Here is a 20708-nt window from a genome sequence, read left to right as displayed (position 1 = left end):
ATGCGCCGCCCCCTCGATTATCCATTGCTTTACTTTCTGGTATGTTCAAAACCGAGGGTGCGAGTGCCCGGATTTAACCAGAAACGTTACAGTTCGACTAAACGGTGTTCTACAGAACACCAATGTTTAAGACTTTCAAGAAGTATACATACGTCGTTACAACCACAATAATCTAATGCTCCACAAGAGCCATAACTGATGACATCAACAACGGTAAATCAACACAGACAAAGTGATATGCATTATATACACGTGTGATATAGACACTGACATTGATTGACAGCAATATGTACCAGCACTAAGGTCTAGGGACTGAACACAACGACTGGTGAAATCGACAACAGTTCATCATGACCAATATAAACTATGTACATTGTTTCAAAGTAAATCTGTATATCTAATCTACGTATGTAAGGTACCCTGAGTGCTTGGCGGACCAGACCGTCATTAAATCATCATTTTGAAATATAATTAATAATGAAATGTCATAAATCGCAAGTTTTGTATCCAATTTCACTTTCATCTCGATGCTGATGTACCAAGCAGATGGTACTCATGAACTAGAAAATATGTGAGTGAGTATGATTTTACGCCGCTTTTAACAATATTCCAGTAATATCACGGCGGGGAAAACCAGAAGTGGGCTTACACATTGTAACCATGTGAGGAATCGAACCCGGGTCTTCGGCGTGACGAGCGAACCCTATCGCCCCTCCAAAACAAAACAAAACCGCTGACAAATTAGACTTCAAACAGTATTACTATCATTCGACCCAATCAGTAGTCGTAATGGCTAGGTTACCATATGACTAGTAGAAATTACTTTGTTCTTTTCGTATATCCTCATAAGGACTAGTAACTTAATACCAATTTATGGCGGGATTATCTCCCTTGAGTTACTTCAATTTAACAGCTTTTCAATGAACTGAGATTTCGGCAATGATTTCCATTATCTTCACTACCATATGTGACAAAAGATTGATTGGATTCTAATACTTAAGTGTTCAATATCAACATGTTATGTTAGATATGATAAGATAAAAGGCTTGACATTACGTCCCTTTGGGTTGAACATGGGGCTGCGATCATCGATCACCGATCATGTGGGGAAGTTATAGGGGTGTCAGATCTGTACCATTGTTACTAGCAGAATAAGGAGAAGGACGTTTGGGCATGTTGTCCAGCATGAGGACTGGAGAGAGACGAGCGGCGCACTGAGGGGTAGCGCCCGACCCTCGTAGATAGAGTTGATGTGAATGTCGCTGTGAAAGCGATCACACTTCACAAGAGGCTCCTGGAATGACGTCGGTCTCTTGTCTCTGAACCTCGTTGTGGGGGCGTCCGTGAACCTTGACCCTACAAGAAGATGGAGCTGACGGTGGACGACCTCCATTTTGAGAATCTCTTGTTCGATGTTCGGGAGCTGTATTCCCAAGGTCACGCATCCGTTCGTGAAGGTCACATCCTGCTCAACGCCCACCACCCATGACCTATCGGTACCGCACCTCCCACCCTCATAGTGATTGAGATGACCCACAATCTGGGCACTCTTCGGTGTGACCTTGAGACGAGTGACCTTGAAACTGTAGTCCTTTGAATGAGGAATTATTGAGGAAACGTCTCCTCCTACGTAATTTCCTTTAGCGGTCAAGGTGAAGGTCGGCTCAGAGCAGGACGAGTCCTTGAAGAACTCGTATACCCCTTGCCACGACCGTCCGTCTGGCAGGAAGGTCAGCCATCTTGTCAGGAACATCCCTTGTTGCCTAGACTCACATCTCGTACTGACCCAATCTCCTTCAAGGCTGAGGATGGTCCCAGGGTGCGTCCGGAGCTCTGGGGGGTAGTAATCGTTAGAGTTGGCTATCCGGGCACAGACGCTACATCCTTCTGTCTGGAAAACATAAACATGTACAGTTAATTAAGCTACAAGACATTAGTAATATTATAAAATAGAAGCAATCAAAATAATCCCTTTCCAAATTCATAATATTCAGATTTACTCATTTATAACGCAACAATAAATAAGTGATGTCTTTCAGTGGCATTTAGAAGTTGTACATTGATAGTTTTATGGATTAAACTTCTTTATAATTTCCTTGTGTACTGTGATGTCACTTGCATTGTGACGTCATAACTCAGTTATGACGTCATAGTGACGTCATAGTCACAACTGTCAGTTCACCTGATGAAGGGACCTGGAATGGTCTCGAAACGTCGTGAGGGAAATTATAAAGAAGTTTAATCCATAAAAATATCTTGGAAATAAATAAGTGCTTACTCCAGAAGGCGGGGCGGTGGGGTAACCTAGTGGTTAAGGCGTTTGGTCGTCACGCCGAAGGCCTGGATTCGATTCCAAACATGCGTACAATATGTGAAGCACACTTCTGATGTCCCCCGCCGTGATATTGATGGAATGTTGCTAAAAGCGGCGTAAAACCCAACTCACTCACTCACAACTCCATATGGCGAGATCATCCAAACATAAGACGACTGTTTGTAACTAATTGAATCTGATACAGGTATGACAGCATCAACGTTGATCGAGTTCCGATGAATGCAATCGACCAGGCTACGCATTACACCCAATGCTATTTGAAGTTGACATTGACAAAGACATGTTAGTAGGGACATCTTGACAGCCGATTTCGCCATGGGATGCATCTTACACACATCATAGACCCAGGGTTTGACGATGGAATAACATAACATGAGGGTCGGGAAATGAGAGGTAAATAAGCTGTTATCAATTCACCGAAAGGAACTATAGACAACACTACCTGTTTAATGATATGTGCGAATACACCATCTGCTTAAATAAACATAATCAGTGAAAAGTTGGTCTTATGCAACCAATTACAGTCGTAAGTGGCGATCGGGAGGTCAAGTTCCCCGACCTGTTTGATCAATGCCATGGTACCCGAATTGTGCAAGCCATATGCCGATGTTAGGTATGGTTTGTAAGGTCCAAACCCGACTATTTACAGACCACTGTAATCTAACTGCGTTAGACAAACAAACAAACAAACAAAAACGTCAATTTAGTTAAGGAATACAATGTTCCCCAGATTTAACAATGGTTGACGGGAATGCAGCCACGCTAATGAGCCTAAAACTCTGAGAATGTGTACGAAAATAGAAGCTTTTCAAAATTCAACGTGGTTTATATTCCCTTAATAATGTATCCACATTACTTCACTTGACCTGAAAGACTACCATTTACTATCACCCAACATTTGGCCCCCAGGTGGCACGTCGATCAGTCTGTCCGCCATTGCTGGCAAACCGGAAGAACATTTGCTAGAAACCGCGGTAATTGTACATAGACCAACATCGCACGTGGGGCAGTAAGGGGAAATAACAACAATCTGCTCCCGAGGTGGCGCTGTTTTCCATCACACGTGGGGAGGCGATTATTGCCAAGTTGTCCTATTTATGTAACACGTGTACGGGGGCTGTATCACAACAAATCATCACATTTTACCCCCTGATCAATCGGACCAGGAACGTGATACAGCTATGAAACCGGTAGTTAGGTATAAGACTTGCCCGGATGTAGGTGCTATTTTAAATAAGCCCCAAGGGTTCCTAGTACCAATGATGCTATTTCAATGAAGCGGCTTTCTTGTGAATCTTACCTCAGGCCACAACAAATTAAATGCTTGATGTTCACACAAATGTTTGACAAAATGAGGTTGTTTGATTGGCATTTTAGTTGATGAATGATAAGAAAAGTACAATACTATATGGACCACACCTTTATAACGAACTCCAAGGGACCACTGAAATTAGTTCGTTATATCCGTAGTTCGCTATTCACTTTTTTATATGATAATATAAGGTTTATTCGGGACTTTCAAAACAGTTCGCTATAGCCGTCAGTTCGTTATATCCGTGTTCGTTATAAAAGTATTCGACTGTATTTTATTATAATGCGACGTTTCGGTATAGTTCCTTATGCCGTTGTCAAGCAAGAGCCGCATGTGATTCCCTAGACTAAGGCTTAGTCTCTGAATATATATAATTTTGATAGTAACAAACAAGCCCATTTATATTGAAAAGGAGCCCTAGGGAGACCAGCTGAGGAAATCTAGACTTGCTCTATTTATGGCTTTAGCACTGCAGAGAGGGCTTGGCAGTAGGGAAATTAATGTGGTTCAGGGACTGTGAGACAGACCAGTGATTCCCTTGAAGCTTGGCTCGTTTAAGTCGCCCAAATTCGCTGTTCAGAATCGTGTCCTTTGAGCGTCCCACATAGCTGGGGGTCGAATTCATGATTCTCCATGATAATGTGTCTGGGTTTGTCAGCATGGAACCTAGTTAGTGGGTGGCAAATCGAAAGATCTACATCAGTACATCACACTGTTATGCTTCAATAAAATGTAAGACGCCGTGTGTTCTTATGAAGCAGGCGAGGGTATAGTCTTCAAAGATGTATAACTGTGAATGGAGGGAAATATGACGGTATATTTACAACTATGGAACAATCCAACGAGAAAGCTAAGAAATGACTTCACACAGTGTAGTTTTATAGGGAAAGGACTATTCTGCATTTAAACGATGACTAAGCCACCAAGCCAAACCACCCGATCTACAGTGAGTGAGTGAGTTTGGTTTTACTCCGCACTCAGCAATATTACAGCTATATGGCGGCGGGCTGAAAATAATCGAGTCTGGGCCAGACAATCCAGTGATCAACAGCATGAGCACCGATCTACTCAATTGGGAACCGATGACATATGTCAACCAAGTCAGCAAGCCTGACCGCCCGATCCCGTTAGTCGCCTCTTACGACAAGCATGGGTTACTGAAGATCAATTCTAACCTGGACCTTCACGGGTACCCGATCTACAGAGAAGCCTTTATCGTAACATAAGATGGTTGACAATTTGGTAACCCAAGTCCTAGCGGATTCCCATTTTAGTTACCTCTCACGATCACAAAGGGTTAAGAGGACACATTTGACCCCAAGTCCCAGCGATGTTCGCCTATAGGAATTAACGGTTTAGTCACTGGGCTAAATCCATCCGGACGTGAGAGAGACAAGATAGTAAGTTATTATCCCAGGGGAAATTTGTTTCCATCGTTAAAGTTTCTTATGCGCCAAGGCAGACGCAGAGAGCTGATTCAATAATTTCGTGACCGGATCAATGATTTTGATACAGGAAATAACATGGTTTATAGCGCTGAGAAAATAGATACAGTCCAACATCAAAGTTTATATCCAGGAGTCGAAGCCCAGTGACCTATATCTTTAGGAGAACTCATAATTCGAATCATGTTTGTAAGAGGCAAGGAATAATCTTGGTCTTAGCCCTGATATATCACGATCAGCCGACAGAGTTCTTCCTGGCAATTAAGTTTTTGTTCCAAGATGTATACCTTGTGCGAGAATGTTTGTGCTGGCTGCAAATACATAGTGTGTATGATCAGAGATGTTCAAGTAATAACTGGGCGCTGGGTTAGCCTTAGGTGAGTGAGTGAATGAGTGAATTTTTTATGCCGTTTTTAGCAAGATTCCAGCGGGTATCACAGCGGGGAACACCAGAAATGGACTTCACACATTGTACCCATGTGGGGAATCGAGCCCGGGTTTTCGACGTGGCGAACTAGTGAGTGAGTGAGTGAGTTTGGTTTTACGCCGCTTTTAACAATATTCAAGCAATATCACGGCGGGGGACACCACAAATGGACTTCACACATTGTAACCATGTGGGGAATCGAACCCGGGTTTTCGACGTGACGAACTAAGGCTTTAACCACTAGGCTACCCTACCGCCCCTTGGGTAAGGCATTTGATCGTAATTCTGAAGGACCGGGTTCGAATCCCCACACATTGTATGAATCTCATTTCTGGTGTGCCCTCTGAGACACTTGATAAATACTGTCCTCATACCCATTATCAAGATTTGTAAGTAGTCAAATGAAGCCAGTCAAACCAGTGGCCGATGGCATGAACACCGATCCAAGTAGTCGGATGGAGATTACACCAACCAAACAAGTTATAATGTTATACTCCACAGATCAGAGGCGGTGGGGTAGCCTAGTGGCTAAAGCGATCGCTCGTCACGCCGAAGACCCGGGTTTAAATCCCCACATGGGTACAATGTGTGAAGCCCATTTCTGGTGTCCCCCGCCGTGATATTGCTGGAATATTGCTAAAAGTGGCGTAAAACTACACTAACTCACTCACTCCACAGATCATTTTAGGGAGCTCATCTAAACAAAAGCTTTCTCTGACAAACGAAGCGAAACATTCGTTTTCTCCATTCGGTGAACAAGTATATATGTTTGTGTGTAGAGGTTATTTTTTGGCAGAATTTTCTAGTACAAATTATTTTCAAATATAACTCGCTAAAATAATCTAAAAAGGATTGACTAGGGACCTGATAAAGTGTTTGTCTTACTCTACATCCCGCACACAGAAGATAACCAAATACTTTTTTCGAGCGATGTACTGACATCTCAGATAGTAACGCTTCACTCCGAGTCTTGCGATGTAGATATGAACATCTCCGTGAACAGCAGTGAACATTCTTGTACCATGTTGCTGTGTGTTCCAACGTTTATCACCAGGATTATCAAAGTCAACGGAAACAAGCTTAGCAGCTTTTCTGATAACGATGTCATGTTACTGTCTACTTCCTAAGCATATGTTCAGCATCACATCAAACAACCTCCCCTATATACCTATAACATGAGCGCTTATACCACATTCCCGCATCGATAAGTTCTAATTCCGTTACCGTGTTTTGGATTACATGACATACATTCATTATAATTCAGGTTTTGACTTTACCATTTATCTAACATGACTCATTATGAAATCATATGGCAATCTAAAGAAGTTAAACCGGTCTACAAAAAACAACTCTCAGCGCCAAGGCATCATTCATAATAAACCTCTGTCACAAGAGATTATGTTTTTCAGTCTGTAATTTCTTCTTTATTGATTATCATATAAACATAGGTCTGTTGTGCTGCAGTTCTCAGTGTGTGGGCCTATCAGATCATATTATTATATTCCTGTCTACATCTTACTGCTTCCTACGCTTCCATGTGTTATTAAAGGAGAAGCAATCTAACGGTAAGCGGAACAGTAAGCTTTGAAGTTCATATTAATATTATTTTCATAATAAACTTTTTCGAGATCTCCAGACTTTGACCTCCAATTAAACCTTCCATTGATCCGTTGTCAGTGTCTCTCGTTGTATTAATGTGTACTGGGTGGTTTCAAACAGTAGTTCGATGTTTTCAGTGGAAACGCGTGGAGAATGCAAGGGCGCCCCTGCTTTCTGTTATTCGCACCGAGAGGTTTCCAGCCTCTCTCAAAAGCTGTGCAAGCTAATGGGAGCCTTGTTAGAGTGCTGTCGTGGACAATGTTAGCTTTAAGAAAAGGCCTCCTCTTCACGATTATTTACTGTTGCAACAAACGAGTTCAATTTGTCAATAGGCTTTACTATTTGAGCACAATGTCCGTAGATATCAAATAGCGGTTGTCTATATGCTCAGAAAGCGGAGCCGACAATTGCACGGTGAATACAACGAGGTTGAAATGGGCGCCAGTAGCCCTGCTATTTAGAAAAGGGTAGACAAGGGGTAGATTTAGAAAACGTGTGAATACATGTAAAAAATTGGGGATGTTTGAGCTCTTTTGGGATCCGTGGGGACGGTAGTGAGTAGAAGGAATATATCAGTTCTCGTGTATGCCTTTATAATCACAAAACAGCTCTATCTTCTATATTCATACCTGTCTGGTCTATACTCGATCATTTACAGACCACTATTGCTGAGTGCGGCGTAAAACTAAACTGAGTCCTCCACTCACTCACTATATTCATACTTACATTTGACAATATAGGATTATTTGTGCCTTCATTTAATCACATTATAATTAATGTTAGCTGTTTTGAATAAACAGAAACGCATTCATATGAGTAATTGTAACAAATCCATCTTACAAGTGTGAATGAGTTTTACGCCGCCTTTAGCAATATGACGGCGGGGGACGCCAGAAATGGGCTTCATACATCGTTCGAATCCCGGTTTTGGTCGATTACGTTTCTAGATTTCTCCAAACAAGAGCAATGCACGTACTTTCACTATAGGCGTCAATGTCTATAGGTTTGTATCACTTTGAACTTTCCTCTCACATCAACATGCTGTGAAATAACAGGCTCATTGTACAGAGGTGCCTTAAACCCACTCATGAAGTCATGTAATCAGATACTAAGTTTTTACCTTCACTTGTATCATATTAACCTTTATGAGTCAAATGTTTTCATATTCAAAATACAGTCAAATCCCGATGAGTCGAATCTCTGGGGACCAAGTAATAGATTCGACTTATCGATGTATTCGAGACATAGGTATGTCTGTGAGGTAGAAAAAAAAAAGATGATCCAGTCCTAATTCCTCCGCCTAAGCATTTGTTTACCTAATGATTTCCCTATCACTAATAGGGGCACCTTATCAGTTCCAGTCTGATTAGCACAGACAGTGATTTCCGTAAAATCACTAATCTGCCTTTTGAACCGCCCCGTCAAAGGCGGAAAGGTGTGAGCTGCGCTGGTTTGTTAATTGGATCAGTTTGCTACACCAATCAACTTCTCATTGACTGACTTCGGCTTATGTATACAAGATTGCTGTTGTTTGAATATCATGGGACCAAATTTTCTTCTCGAGTCATCGTGTGTATTTATGAGTCGAATTCGTGTAACCGGTATTCAAATGATGACAACTATAACAGGGAATGGTCGGGACCGACAGGTACTTCGAGTTAGAAATAGAATATGTAAGGTTTACGCTTAAACTTGTATGTTATAGAAAGACAGGTTTGGGGAATGAAATGCACTATACTTTACATGTCTAGCAATAATTTCAGGACTTAATATATACCACAATATTATTTAATAAACCATCAGATAATGCAATCCTTTTCTGTTACGGCCTACAAATGATACCGATATTTTACACTTTCACTTTATTAAATGCATCCAACAATCTTAAAGCAGAACGTCTTCAAATATAAAGAACACTATAGATGGATGTTTACATGCATGGACATATTGGTGTATGTGCACTGGGCTGAAAGAACGTTGATACCAAACCCACCGATCTCTTTAGTGGCACTTACAAACATCGGACGCCAGGGATCGCTTCCAACCCGAAATACCCATAGGGGCGTTGATTTGTAACCCCAGGCAAAACACACACCACATGCTTCTGGTTATATAATTACGATCACACGAAAAAATAATTACACCATCCCACGCAAAAAGATAATTATTTCATCCCACGCATACTATCTTGAACTACATCACTCCCACAACAGCAACAAGTCGCATCTTGTTTAATATCGGTGAAGCCGACTACAATTTACCGTTATTAACACACCACGAGCTTCACCCCGGAGATGAACCATACAAAGAGTTAATGGCTATATCTTACCTATGAAGTTATGGCTGATAATCACAAACAAGTTTAAGAGTCTACCGCAAATGAACAGAGGGTTTTAATTGAAGCGCCGGCCGTTTTATCACAATAAACTAGGAAGTTTATGCAGACTGATATCTCACTATATATTTCCTCTAACATGGGTCCTTAGTGCGGTTTTTATTGATGAAAAAGTTAGTGTCGAAAGTTTCTTTTTGATATTCCGTAAAGTTCGGGATCTAGCGTTACATCAAAGGCAAATGCGCTAGCATATATCTTTAGGTATGAGCGTTTATAGCATCGTATTTAATTAGTTCATTGGATGATAAATCGCGTAGGTTCAAAGTTAATGCACATGGAGATATTAATAATAGACTATGTAAAAAAAGCGTCCCTTATCACATCCAGATTGCATCCAAGTATATCTTGGCGAGTTAGCGAGATCAAATGTTCGTGTTGTAATTCTGTATTCTGTACCTAAGGGGTAGAAAGAGGGACAGTTGGTTTTGTTCTAAATGAAGCTCAATCATGGATCACTGGGGCAGATAAAGTGTATAATGGCTCCACGCGGCTGTGGTGGTTAGGCTGGGTGTGAGGGCAAATAACATTTGCGAGAATACTCCGTCCGTTATGATAGTGGAGTATTATGATGGTGTAATATTAAGGTCAATTTTCGCTGTGGGGGTTTGCATCCAACGATTATGAGATGTCAGCTGTATCCCCGTTGGTTTTAGAAAATAGTGAGTGAGTATAGTTTTACGCCGCTTTTAGCAATATTCCATCAATATCATGAAATGGGCTTCACACATTGTACCCATCTGGGGAATTAAACCCGGGTCTTTCGCGAGACAAACGAAAGTTTTAACCACTAGGCTACCCCACCACCCCGTTTTACGATATAAGTAAACGCCAATGAACGACACGACGCCATGCTTGCTGTAGATTTACCGGTTACAAATGACTCACGAATATCAGGTGGGCACGACATTGGGGTAAAATAACACTTTTGTCAAGTATAACTGGATAGGATTCAGAGGCATTTGTTGCGACAGAAGAACTTGGTTAAGTAGCAGTGAGGAATTGCAGCACAATTATAGTGATGAGCACTATAATGTATAAATTCTAGTAACATTATGGTGAGGAATTCTAGGAAAGTTATAGTGATGAAATCTAGTACAGTTATAGTGATGAACCCTAGAAAAATCATAGTGATGAACCGTAGAAAAAATAATAGTGATGAATTGTAGTGCAGTTAAAGTGATGAGCCCTAGTAGAATTATAGTGATGCTCAATTATACCTTGCTCAAATAGAAATTCATCAAGGCACCCCCCGCTCAACAAAAACGAAACAACAAAATCAAAACACACCTCCCCAAAAAAAAAAAAAAAGAAAGAAAGAAAAACCCCAACAAAACAACAAAACAAAAACCCAAACAAAAACAAACCCCAAAACAAAAAAAACAAACAAAACCAAATAAAAACCCCCAAAAGAAAACCCCAAAACAACAAACAAAAATAAACAAACAAAAACAACAACAAAAACATGCCCAGTACCCACACACCTAAACAAACATACCCCCCCCCAAAAAAAAACAACACTAAAAAACCTACAACATAAAACAAAAGTCAACACTTAAATACCCTCCGGTACGTATAGGTCCCTGCTAATCCAAGCATTGGTTACTGGGGAATCATTCTGAGCTCCGTTTATGATTATATACTACCGTGAGCTCCCGTAATGATTCCTAGCTCCTGATCACTACCACCCTATTCCGCTACAAATCTCTCCCAATAAAGGGCCAGCGCAAAACGAAAACGACCAAAGCGTAACAAATGACGTCGATTGGGAAAGCGAAAATTTGATACAGTTTCAAAGCTAAAACATATGTAATGCCACAAAATCACGTCGATTAAAACGTAATGAAGCGCCGTGGATTTCAATCGGTGTTCACCCTCAAATTGTGCCTTTTCAAGTGTGATAAACACGGCAAGATCTATTTAACTTTCATTTGGGGCTAGGGTTTCCTGCCATCAGAAGAGTCTTTCAGAAAACCCTCAACTCCACAACGTAGTTATCTGGAGATCTATTACATTACCTCGTTGACACCTAAAACTGTTCTATAAAAAACTGGCTCGTCGTAACAGGGGGACAGCGTTTAATGTAAGGATACGGTTTCGTCTAAATTATTCCGCTCAACCTTCAAAGGAAGCGGTAAAATTGACGACAGCCTAATTACGCTAGGAAATGCAGTGCTGGAGGCGAGTGGGGGTTGGGAGCACGTTTACGGGCTAGAGGAACTGTGGCGCGGCATGTTTCAGCGATAGATCTACTGTATTGGAGAAGCGGGTATTGACTTCTTCCTTGAATCGTGACTAGTGGCACGGGGTTGTATTGTTTTAGGTTTGTTAATCGATCTAGATGGGGAAGATCAGGACATGTGTCTACACTTGTGATTTTGTAGAGAAATGAAGAAAGCTGAGCAGAAAAAAACCTAACACGTTGTTTCCTTGGTGTTAAACCGAAATGCATTAAGAAATTCGATTTGAAGACATTTTAAAATTACAAACGGTATCCCAACGATCGCCACAACACTACAAACTTAGGCTGATACAGCTTTGACACCCGCATTCAACAAATCACCATGATCAGGAGTGGAAATAACCCATTGCCCGACGCCCGAGTCCAGCGGTTTTTTCTGTCGGGCAAGCAAATTTGTATATCACACTGTACCGGTGTCCAGTTGACTTTCCAATATTAATTATGTTGTTTATTTAAAAAATCAACAAGAAAACGGCCGGTATAGTGGAAAAATTATCAGGGCAAGTGATTTACATGTGCCACTGTACCAGAGTACACTAGGAATTTTAAAGTTATTTCCACCCCTGCCATGATGTACCACATAGGTACAATGTGAAAAGCCCAATTATGGTGTTCCCAGCCGTGATATTGCTGGAATATTGCTAAAAGCGGCGTAAATTTAACTCACTCACTCACTGTTCACAGTGAGTTAAACCTAATACACTCAATAAAAGGTAGGCTACACACTCACTCACTCACCATGAAGTAACCATTTCTTAATTAGCCCATGTTCGGCATCCATCAAACATCGGTGTATCCTTTTTCTTGCCGGTAGATTTGGTAACATGTGATTAGCGACTGAGGGAGTATTTATTTTACGCCGCAGTCAGCATAACTTGCATTATACGAGTACAACCAGAAATTATTGAGAATTTAAAGATTGTAATAATATTATTTTTCTCACTCATTACTCACGTATTAAATGTGAATATTAGCAGAACATAACTCCAGATTCAAAGACAGGTGAACAGTTAGTATTTTGTCAAGTTACCATGGGCAGCAATGCAGGCTTCAATGCGGCGGGGCATACTACTGATCAAAGAAGTTAGAAAGTCGTGGTCCATGCTGTCCCAATATTGGACCCGCTCTTCTTTCATTTCAGCAATATTTGTCAGATTTTTCTTATTGACACTTTCCTTCATAAGTCCCCAAACATTTTCTATTGGATTTAGGTCAGGGCTATAGCTTGGCCAATCTAATAATGTCATATTTAGGGTCCGAAACCAGGCTTGCGCCTCCCTGGTGCTCAATGCCATATCTATTTGCAATATTTTTCAAAACATGATAAACAGTGAACAAAGGGATGCCTGTTCTACTTGAAATCACTTTAGCTGATCTGATGTCCCTGTTATAATACTCTAAAATCAACTTCCTCTTCTCTAAATCATCCATACTGAGGATCACTGAAAATGTCGTCTGCTAGCAAGTAAACAAAGGGGGATAACTCTTCACAAACTAATGAAAAAGGATTAACAGAGTTGTCTCTCTTGAATGAAACCAAGCACTTGATAGCTGGTCAAGGTTGTTTATACTAGAAATCCAATTAAACATATTCCTAAAATTCTCAATATTTTCTGGTCATACTTTAGCTGTATCACATTGCTGGATATGGTAAACCACTGTGTGGAGGCGACCAACTAACCAGGCGGTCGGGTATCCACCCTATCTTCATCACCAACACTGACAGATACTACATTTATTGACTGTTTGTTGTTTTACGCCGCACTCAGCAATATTCCAGCAATATAACAGCGGTCTGTAAATAATCGAGTCTGGGCCACACAATTCAGTGAACAACAGCATGAGCATCGATCTACGCAGTTGGGATACGATGACATGTGTCAGCCAAGTCAGCGACCCTGACCACCCGATCCCGTTAGTGCCGTTTACGACAATCATGGGTTACTGAAGATCAATTCTAACCCGGACCTTCACGGCGGGGGACACCAGAAATGGGCTTCACATCATTGTTCCCAAGTGTGGAACCGTTACCGGGTCTTCGGCGTGGCGAGCAAGCGATTTATTCACAAGGCCAATAGTGAATTTTCGCTTGGAGACAATTGCAAGGATAAGCACAGTTAGTTGTTCCTTGCCAAACAGACTTATAGAAAGACAGAAAAAACGTTAGGAAAAGAAAAACCATTTGCAGGCATATTTCGATGGGTGAGTGAGTGAGTTGACTCCAACACCGCCTTTCATAATAATCCAGCCGTATGAAGACACAAAACCGGACACAAAAATGCGCTTCACACACTGTTACCAAGTTGGGAATCGAATCCAAGACAAGACAACGCTAAATTAATAGGCCTTCCCGGTACTCCTACCTTTCTGAGAGGAGGATAGAACCTCCTGAAACGAGTAATGTGACGCCAAAAATGCGAACTTTTGTGGCTTTTGCATTCAGGCAGTAAAACTAATTTATCTCTTATACGGTTTGAGACAATGGGATAAAGTCGGGACATGCACGATGCAGAAAATACTAACCTCTGAATTCCTCAACGCAATCTGGAAGCTCGACGGACGATGACGATGACGTAACTTCCGGTTAGTATGGACACTTCCAAGCAGCAGGTCGTTTGTCTTCCTCACGTGATGCTTGACGTCACTGGTCTCCGTCCCCTGATACAAGCCATTGTCATGAAAGCCATGGCTATGAGAAGTCTTGTGTTTCTTAATCTCCACCCGCATCAGCTGTAACTCCGATAAGGTAAAGTTTAATAAATTGGAACAATCGATATCTTTCGGAAGCGTCTTGTCTGGTCCTTTTCCAGGATTCTCCAGAGGGGTGCTCATAAAAAGTTGTTTTTCGAACGTTTCCAGTTTCACCGTCCCTAAGATCTTGCACGATCTGTTAAAATCCACCTGCAGACTCTTGGCAACGTCATTTGAATATGGAATCACGTGAGCTTTGATAACTTGGTACTCAGATTCGGTCCCGCCCGGTACAAGCCACGATTGTCGGAGCTGTCGATACGTCCCGTGGGCGACGATGGCGTATCTGGGATCGTTGCAGTCGGGGTCGTTGTAATAGTATTGATGCACTTCAAAGGTATTTTCACTAAATTTGTATTTCCTGAGAAGGTATTCTGGTCCTGAACGAATTTCACATCTGGAACAGAAAGAAACGATATTGCCAATGATTGAACACAGTTGAGTGAGTGTGTGAGTGAGTGAGTGAGGTCTACACTCTTGTGACAAGATGTCGAAGTGAGTGAGTGAGTAAGTAGAGTGACAAGATGTCGAAGTGAGTGAGTGAGTATGGTTTTACGCCGCTTTTAGCAATATTCCAGCAATATCACGGCGGGGACACCAGAAATGGGCTTCACACATTGTACCCATGTGGGGAATCGAACCCGGGTCTTCGGCTTAACGAGCCAACGCTTTAACCACTAGTCTATCCCACCGCCCCAGATGACAAAGTTACCTGTCGATGACTCACCTGCTACCATTCCATATTTATTTCAGAATTTTATTGTGTACGTATGAGTGACTTCTCACAAGTATTAAAAATTCTCCTATCAGACACAGAATGCGTTACTGATTAAAAAATGGCAGTCAAGATAACACACGGAGTATTAACGTTGGTTATTAAAACCTCAATGATAAAGCAACTTCATCGAGCGGGATGCAGAAGCGAAACTGTAAAAATATACCCGACGTCATCCGTTTGTAAATATGTCAGTGTCAAATCAGGTAGACTAAAAAATCATTATTTTCATTTCCTTATCTCTTGCCGGTTTTCCAATTTATTTTGCAGTTAAAACCACCACATGTAGAAGACGGAGGGCCATTATAATGTCATCACACAATTATCTTTGACTCAGCATGTCCATTAAATCCTGCCTGACATGAATTAAGAGATGCTAGTTTGAGAATTGCACTACCTGTCTACCCTCGTTAAACCTCCGCCCTTTGAGCTTGATCCACCCTTCGCGCACCTGCGCGAGTCATTTACAAAGGGAAGTAACTCTGTGGCATAATAGCACTTCCGCCCTATCACTGACAGATAGGGAATGTACTCATGAAAGCTGGAGACGTGTGAACAAAGGGTTGCTTAATAGAGCAAGAGTCAGCTTTCTCGATATGCTGGTGATAGGAACGTTTGTAAGGTGGAGGTCCAGTTTCTAACAAAGCCTGGCATGATTGCGATACTTTGCAAATGTCATTGAAACGAAGTAAACTCAAGCAGAACAGCATGTAGATTGAAACAACATGTCCAGCTCTGTAAGACGTTATTCAAATATATACATGGATTCGTCAAGAAATTTGCTCACTTCATCACCTTACACCAAATAAAAAGAAGTCACGAGGAATACATCTGTGCATGGTGTAATGAAGTCACTGAGTGAGTGAGTGAGTTTAGTTTTACGCCGCTTTTAGCAATATTCCAGCAATATCACGGCGGGGGACACCAGAAATGGGCTTCACACATTGTACCCACGTGGGGAATCGAACCAGGGTCTTCGGCATGACGAGCGAACGCTTTAACCACTAGGCTACCCCACCGTCCCCGAAGTCAGTGAGAGGGAGTCAAAACTACTATAGACATACCCAGACACATTTGTACTTTGTTAAACCCATGTATGGGTATCATTGTAACATGTAGCATTGGATATAGTCTGTTATATCCTCTAGGCCTCAAGACTTTGTCTTAATTACCTGATAAAATTATGCATCATTGTTCGTGGAATGCTTAATCTTTCTGGATACACCCATACAAGTAATGTGCAAAATCGATTGTATCGTCACATAGCCTTGCTGTACCTGCATAAATTCCCTTACAATGTATGGACCATGTTGTACATAGGGCTGATCCCCCACACCACTGTACCGAATAAAGAGATTTCAGAGATTTCAGAGAGGGAGTGAAGGGCTGTCTCGAACAGATTATTTCGAAGGCCGCCGAGTGAGTGATTGAGTGAGTGAGACACAGAAAGACATAGAGGGCACTAGAAAGATACTTCGTACAAAAATACCCACGTGGATACATCGGCGTTAGACAATACAGAACTAATGGACACGAGTTGTACGTATACCAACGTAGGAAATATAATCCGCTTCTTCAGCGTGAAGTGGCAAATCTAGGCTACCCGACCACACACGAGTTGAAGAGGGAATAACGTGTTAAAATAAGTAATTGCACCACATTATCAGGGTGATGAGTGAGTGAGTTTAGTTTTACGCCGCTTTTAGTAATATTCCCGCAATATCAAGGCGGTCGACACCAGGGCTTCACACATTGGGGAATCGAACCCGGATCTTGGGCGTGACAAGCGAACGCTTTAACCATTAGGATACCCCACCGCCCTTTTAGCGTTATGAGCGAATATCTAAATCCAACCACTGCCCCCTTACAAATGAGGGAACACTGAAGGCAAGAGGATATTCAAAGACCAGATGCACAAGCTGAAATATCTCTGTAAAAGTAACGATAGCTATGTCTAACACATATAAGTAGAGTCTATTAGTTTTGGAGTTATTTGACAAGGCTTGGGTCACACGATGGTCAAAGATAAAGATGGAAATGCTTGCGACGGCGACTTTGTCACGGAGAGGGGTCGGACTAGATGCAGTGACAAAGTGCGAAACAGGAGGTCGCCAGGGCGAACAATGACGAGCTTCTCTGTCTATAGAAAAGAAGCACATAGTGTAGCCCTATCTAACATGATACCATCGTGACATTTAGACACGGTTTGTTATTATACATATTATTAAAATTCTTTCAAAGTAACGAAAACCAATAGGAAGGTTAACTGAGGTCGGGAAGATGTGTACCAGGCTTGCCAAGATTTGATCAAACTGTCATCGAGAGATGACAAGACTTTATGGATGAAGAGTAGGGCTGCGCAATATAACCGGTTTACCGGTATTTACCGGTTCAGACATGAAAACGATACGTATTGCGATACGCTGATCGAAAACCGGTATTTTGACTTGCATTCGGAAAACTTCGTAACACTCCGAAATGTTCGGATATGTCCTTGTTTCATTTGTGCCAAATATTATTCACATTTTTATTTTATCATGATTAAAAGTTGTTATTAAAGCTTAATCAAGCCTAGTGATTTTGTTGTGTTTTTGCTCTATAAATCAAGAAGTAACTCGATTATAAGTAGTTTTTGTTTAAAAATACTTCATGTAATATATAGAGAATACTACGAGGTTTTACATGAATTTACGAAAAGTGTTCCTTCAATACTTCCTATGATATCTGACCTCGCTTTCGCTCGGTCAGATACCATAGGAAGGTCACGAGTTTCGTATAATTCGTATGTAATGAGACCGAGTGTGGTATTTTATTTATTACCCACGTCTTACATGCATTAAATTGACAAAATAGCGTATTTTTGTTAATATTTTTGTTTCAAACCAGAACCGGTTTCATAAAGAGGTTGCGGAAGAGTTTTGCACTGTAGTACAATATTTGCATGACGTCACTGTAATGACGTCACTGCCTTATTAACCGACGTCACGATGCATGTCAGTTGTCATCGCCTCGTACAGCCTCCTACAGTTATACTGTAAACTACTCCGTAGCACCCCGTTTCTTGGTTTGCAGTTGCTTCATTCGGCTAACATCACTGGTGGAAACATTGCGTTTACGTTTTTCGACGGGTATAATGTCTCAGTTCGGCTCACAATTAAACAGCGACATGGCAACGTTCGCGATGTTTACATTCCCACAATGCATTTAAGTTGTAGAATGAATGGATTCACGTGTTTGTTATGAATGAAAAAATAGTTACGTCAGAATGTGACCTAACTGAGAGGTCATCGGTTATCCAATCAAATCGTTAGAATCTCAGGTCAAGTTGTTACGACTCAGGTCAACGCGATACGACACTCGTGTGACGTACGAGATTAGTATGCAACTACCTATACGTTGACCGCGTGGGTAATAAATTGCAATACATATCGCAATACATGCTTTCGCATCGAAATATATCGCAATATGAAAACTCTGCAATACCTACCCCTAGTGAAGAGAGACATGGAAGGTAGCTGTTGGAGAATATTTTTACATCTCTTAACATGCATTAAAGATATTAAAAGTCGGCAATATGTGAGCAGAAAGATGTTAAGCAGGTGCTTTGGGGATGACCCTTCCCGAAAGTGTCTAATTTTGAATTCGTAAATAGGTTAATGAATGTGTGTGAGATTATTACGTGCTTAATATGGAATTACACGAGTGAGTTGGTCACTGGGAAAGGTACACGCCCTGTGATATGTCATCAAACACAGATTTTCACATGACTGATCTAACGGCTTATCGCCAAATGTGATATGGTTAATGGATTCACATGTGTTTGGGCTTGAAATGTATCGTAATTGTCAGTGTTACCCAAGCCATTAGACACGTTAGGACTCATGACGTGATTAATCTAAAACGTTGAAAATTGTCTTGAAAAAGCAGCTGTTAATTATCATTACTGATCCCCCTAACACCCGCGGCTATTAATCATGGTAGTTTTCTCGACAAAGGCTGTCGTTAATTCCCATCCTATTGTTAACGTTCTCTTCACCCGTCACTATCTAAAGATTATATACGTGACCTTGAACCAAGGGCAAGGGGAGATAATTGTATCCGACAGATCCAGAACGTAACACAATCGGCCTGTCTTGTATTTGGTAAACTGATTTAAGTCCAGGACAAATTTTATCGTTTCCTTGACGCACATTAAGCAAAGATAAAAGGAGAGTATCCCCCTGTTGGCGTAATAAAACGCCCAATTTCATTAACGTGGCGGAGTGAGGTAACTTTGATACGGGCAACTTAACGACGGGCTGTGATCACGGTCGTAAACAAATCAGTAAGATGCGCAATCTTCGGCATATATTAAACGATCACGCAAGTGAATAAAAGGTTTTAAAGCATTTGTAGAATCTCAACAAATGAAATTAGCATCTCGGTGTCAACAAGTACTTGATATCGACAATATTCATTGTGGCTGGTGGGGCAATTACCAGTGCTTATCGGTTGCGGAAACGTTTGAAACAGGTTCCCTACACAACCTTTGCGACAAGCGCTCGACGTGCTAAGACTATATTGACATAAAATTAGGTATCTGTTTGCTGCAGACCTTGCGTTTACATGCGGGATTGCGAAAGAGGGGACACGTGCATAAATTCTTCAAACCGAGTTTAACGAGTCGTAACCAAGGAGTCTTTTTAAACCTGTGAATGTGATGGAGATGTGGTGCTGTGAATCATGGGGCAAGTTGTTAATTGAAGTTGACTTAGTTCATCGATTCATGTTTGTACACACACAAACACTTACGCACGCAGCCACCGACCTACGTACGTACGCACATCCATCATACCACACACACGCACGCACGCACACACATCCATGCATGCATGCATGCATAGACACACCGCTGGATCAAGGTTTAAGGTAAATGCATAAATACTTCGCGATACCAGAAGTTCGACACAGCCGTATATTGATAACTTTTTTAGGAAAGCAGGGTGAAAATTTTCCATTGACAACTTGCCCTGTTTTATGATTCTCCTGATCACAAATTACGCGTATAGCACCAAGAGCGTTGCTGTGGTGAATGAACGCTCGCGCATCATATATGGACGTCTTCTTCGTGATCTTCTCCTTCTCCATACTAACCGCCTCCGTGGTGTAGTGGTTAGAGCGTCCGCCCAGAGAGCGGAAAGTCGCGGGTTCGATCCCCGACCGCGTCATACCAAAAGACGTTAAAATATGGTACTTGTTGGTCCCTGCCTGGCGCTCGGCATTAATGGGTACAACAAGGACTGGTCGGCTCGGAGTCAGTATAATGTGTCTGAGTGGGGTACTCATGCTTCACTGCGGCATGGTATCTCAGTGGGCTAGCACTATATAAAACCAGCTTCAGTCTGGGCTAGTACAAGCAGCTGCACATACACATACGCATGCACGTCGTCA

General features: G+C 41.6%; 1 protein-coding gene across 1 annotated transcript in view; it reads right to left on the bottom strand.

Annotated features, from left to right (window-relative positions):
* Window positions 1–667: 667 nt before the first annotated feature.
* LOC124290169 (protein APCDD1-like) overlaps window positions 668–20708 on the bottom strand; it is a 55529-nt gene continuing 35488 nt past the window's right edge. The window contains exons 3-4 of the mRNA XM_046726864.1: window positions 14276–14900; window positions 668–1891 (exon numbers count right to left, since the gene is read on the bottom strand). Coding sequence (XP_046582820.1) covers window positions 1124–1891; window positions 14276–14900 — 1393 coding nt within the window. The 3' untranslated portion in view covers window positions 668–1123. The remainder of the gene's footprint in view (window positions 1892–14275; window positions 14901–20708) is intronic.

This window comes from Haliotis rubra, unplaced genomic scaffold (genome assembly GCF_003918875.1).
Source record: "Haliotis rubra isolate DU_JTF1 unplaced genomic scaffold, ASM391887v1 Scf459, whole genome shotgun sequence".
Taxonomy (NCBI): Eukaryota; Metazoa; Mollusca; class Gastropoda; order Lepetellida; family Haliotidae; genus Haliotis; species Haliotis rubra.
Note: the sequence above shows the minus strand (reverse complement) of the source record. Positions and strands in the feature narration are given on the sequence as shown.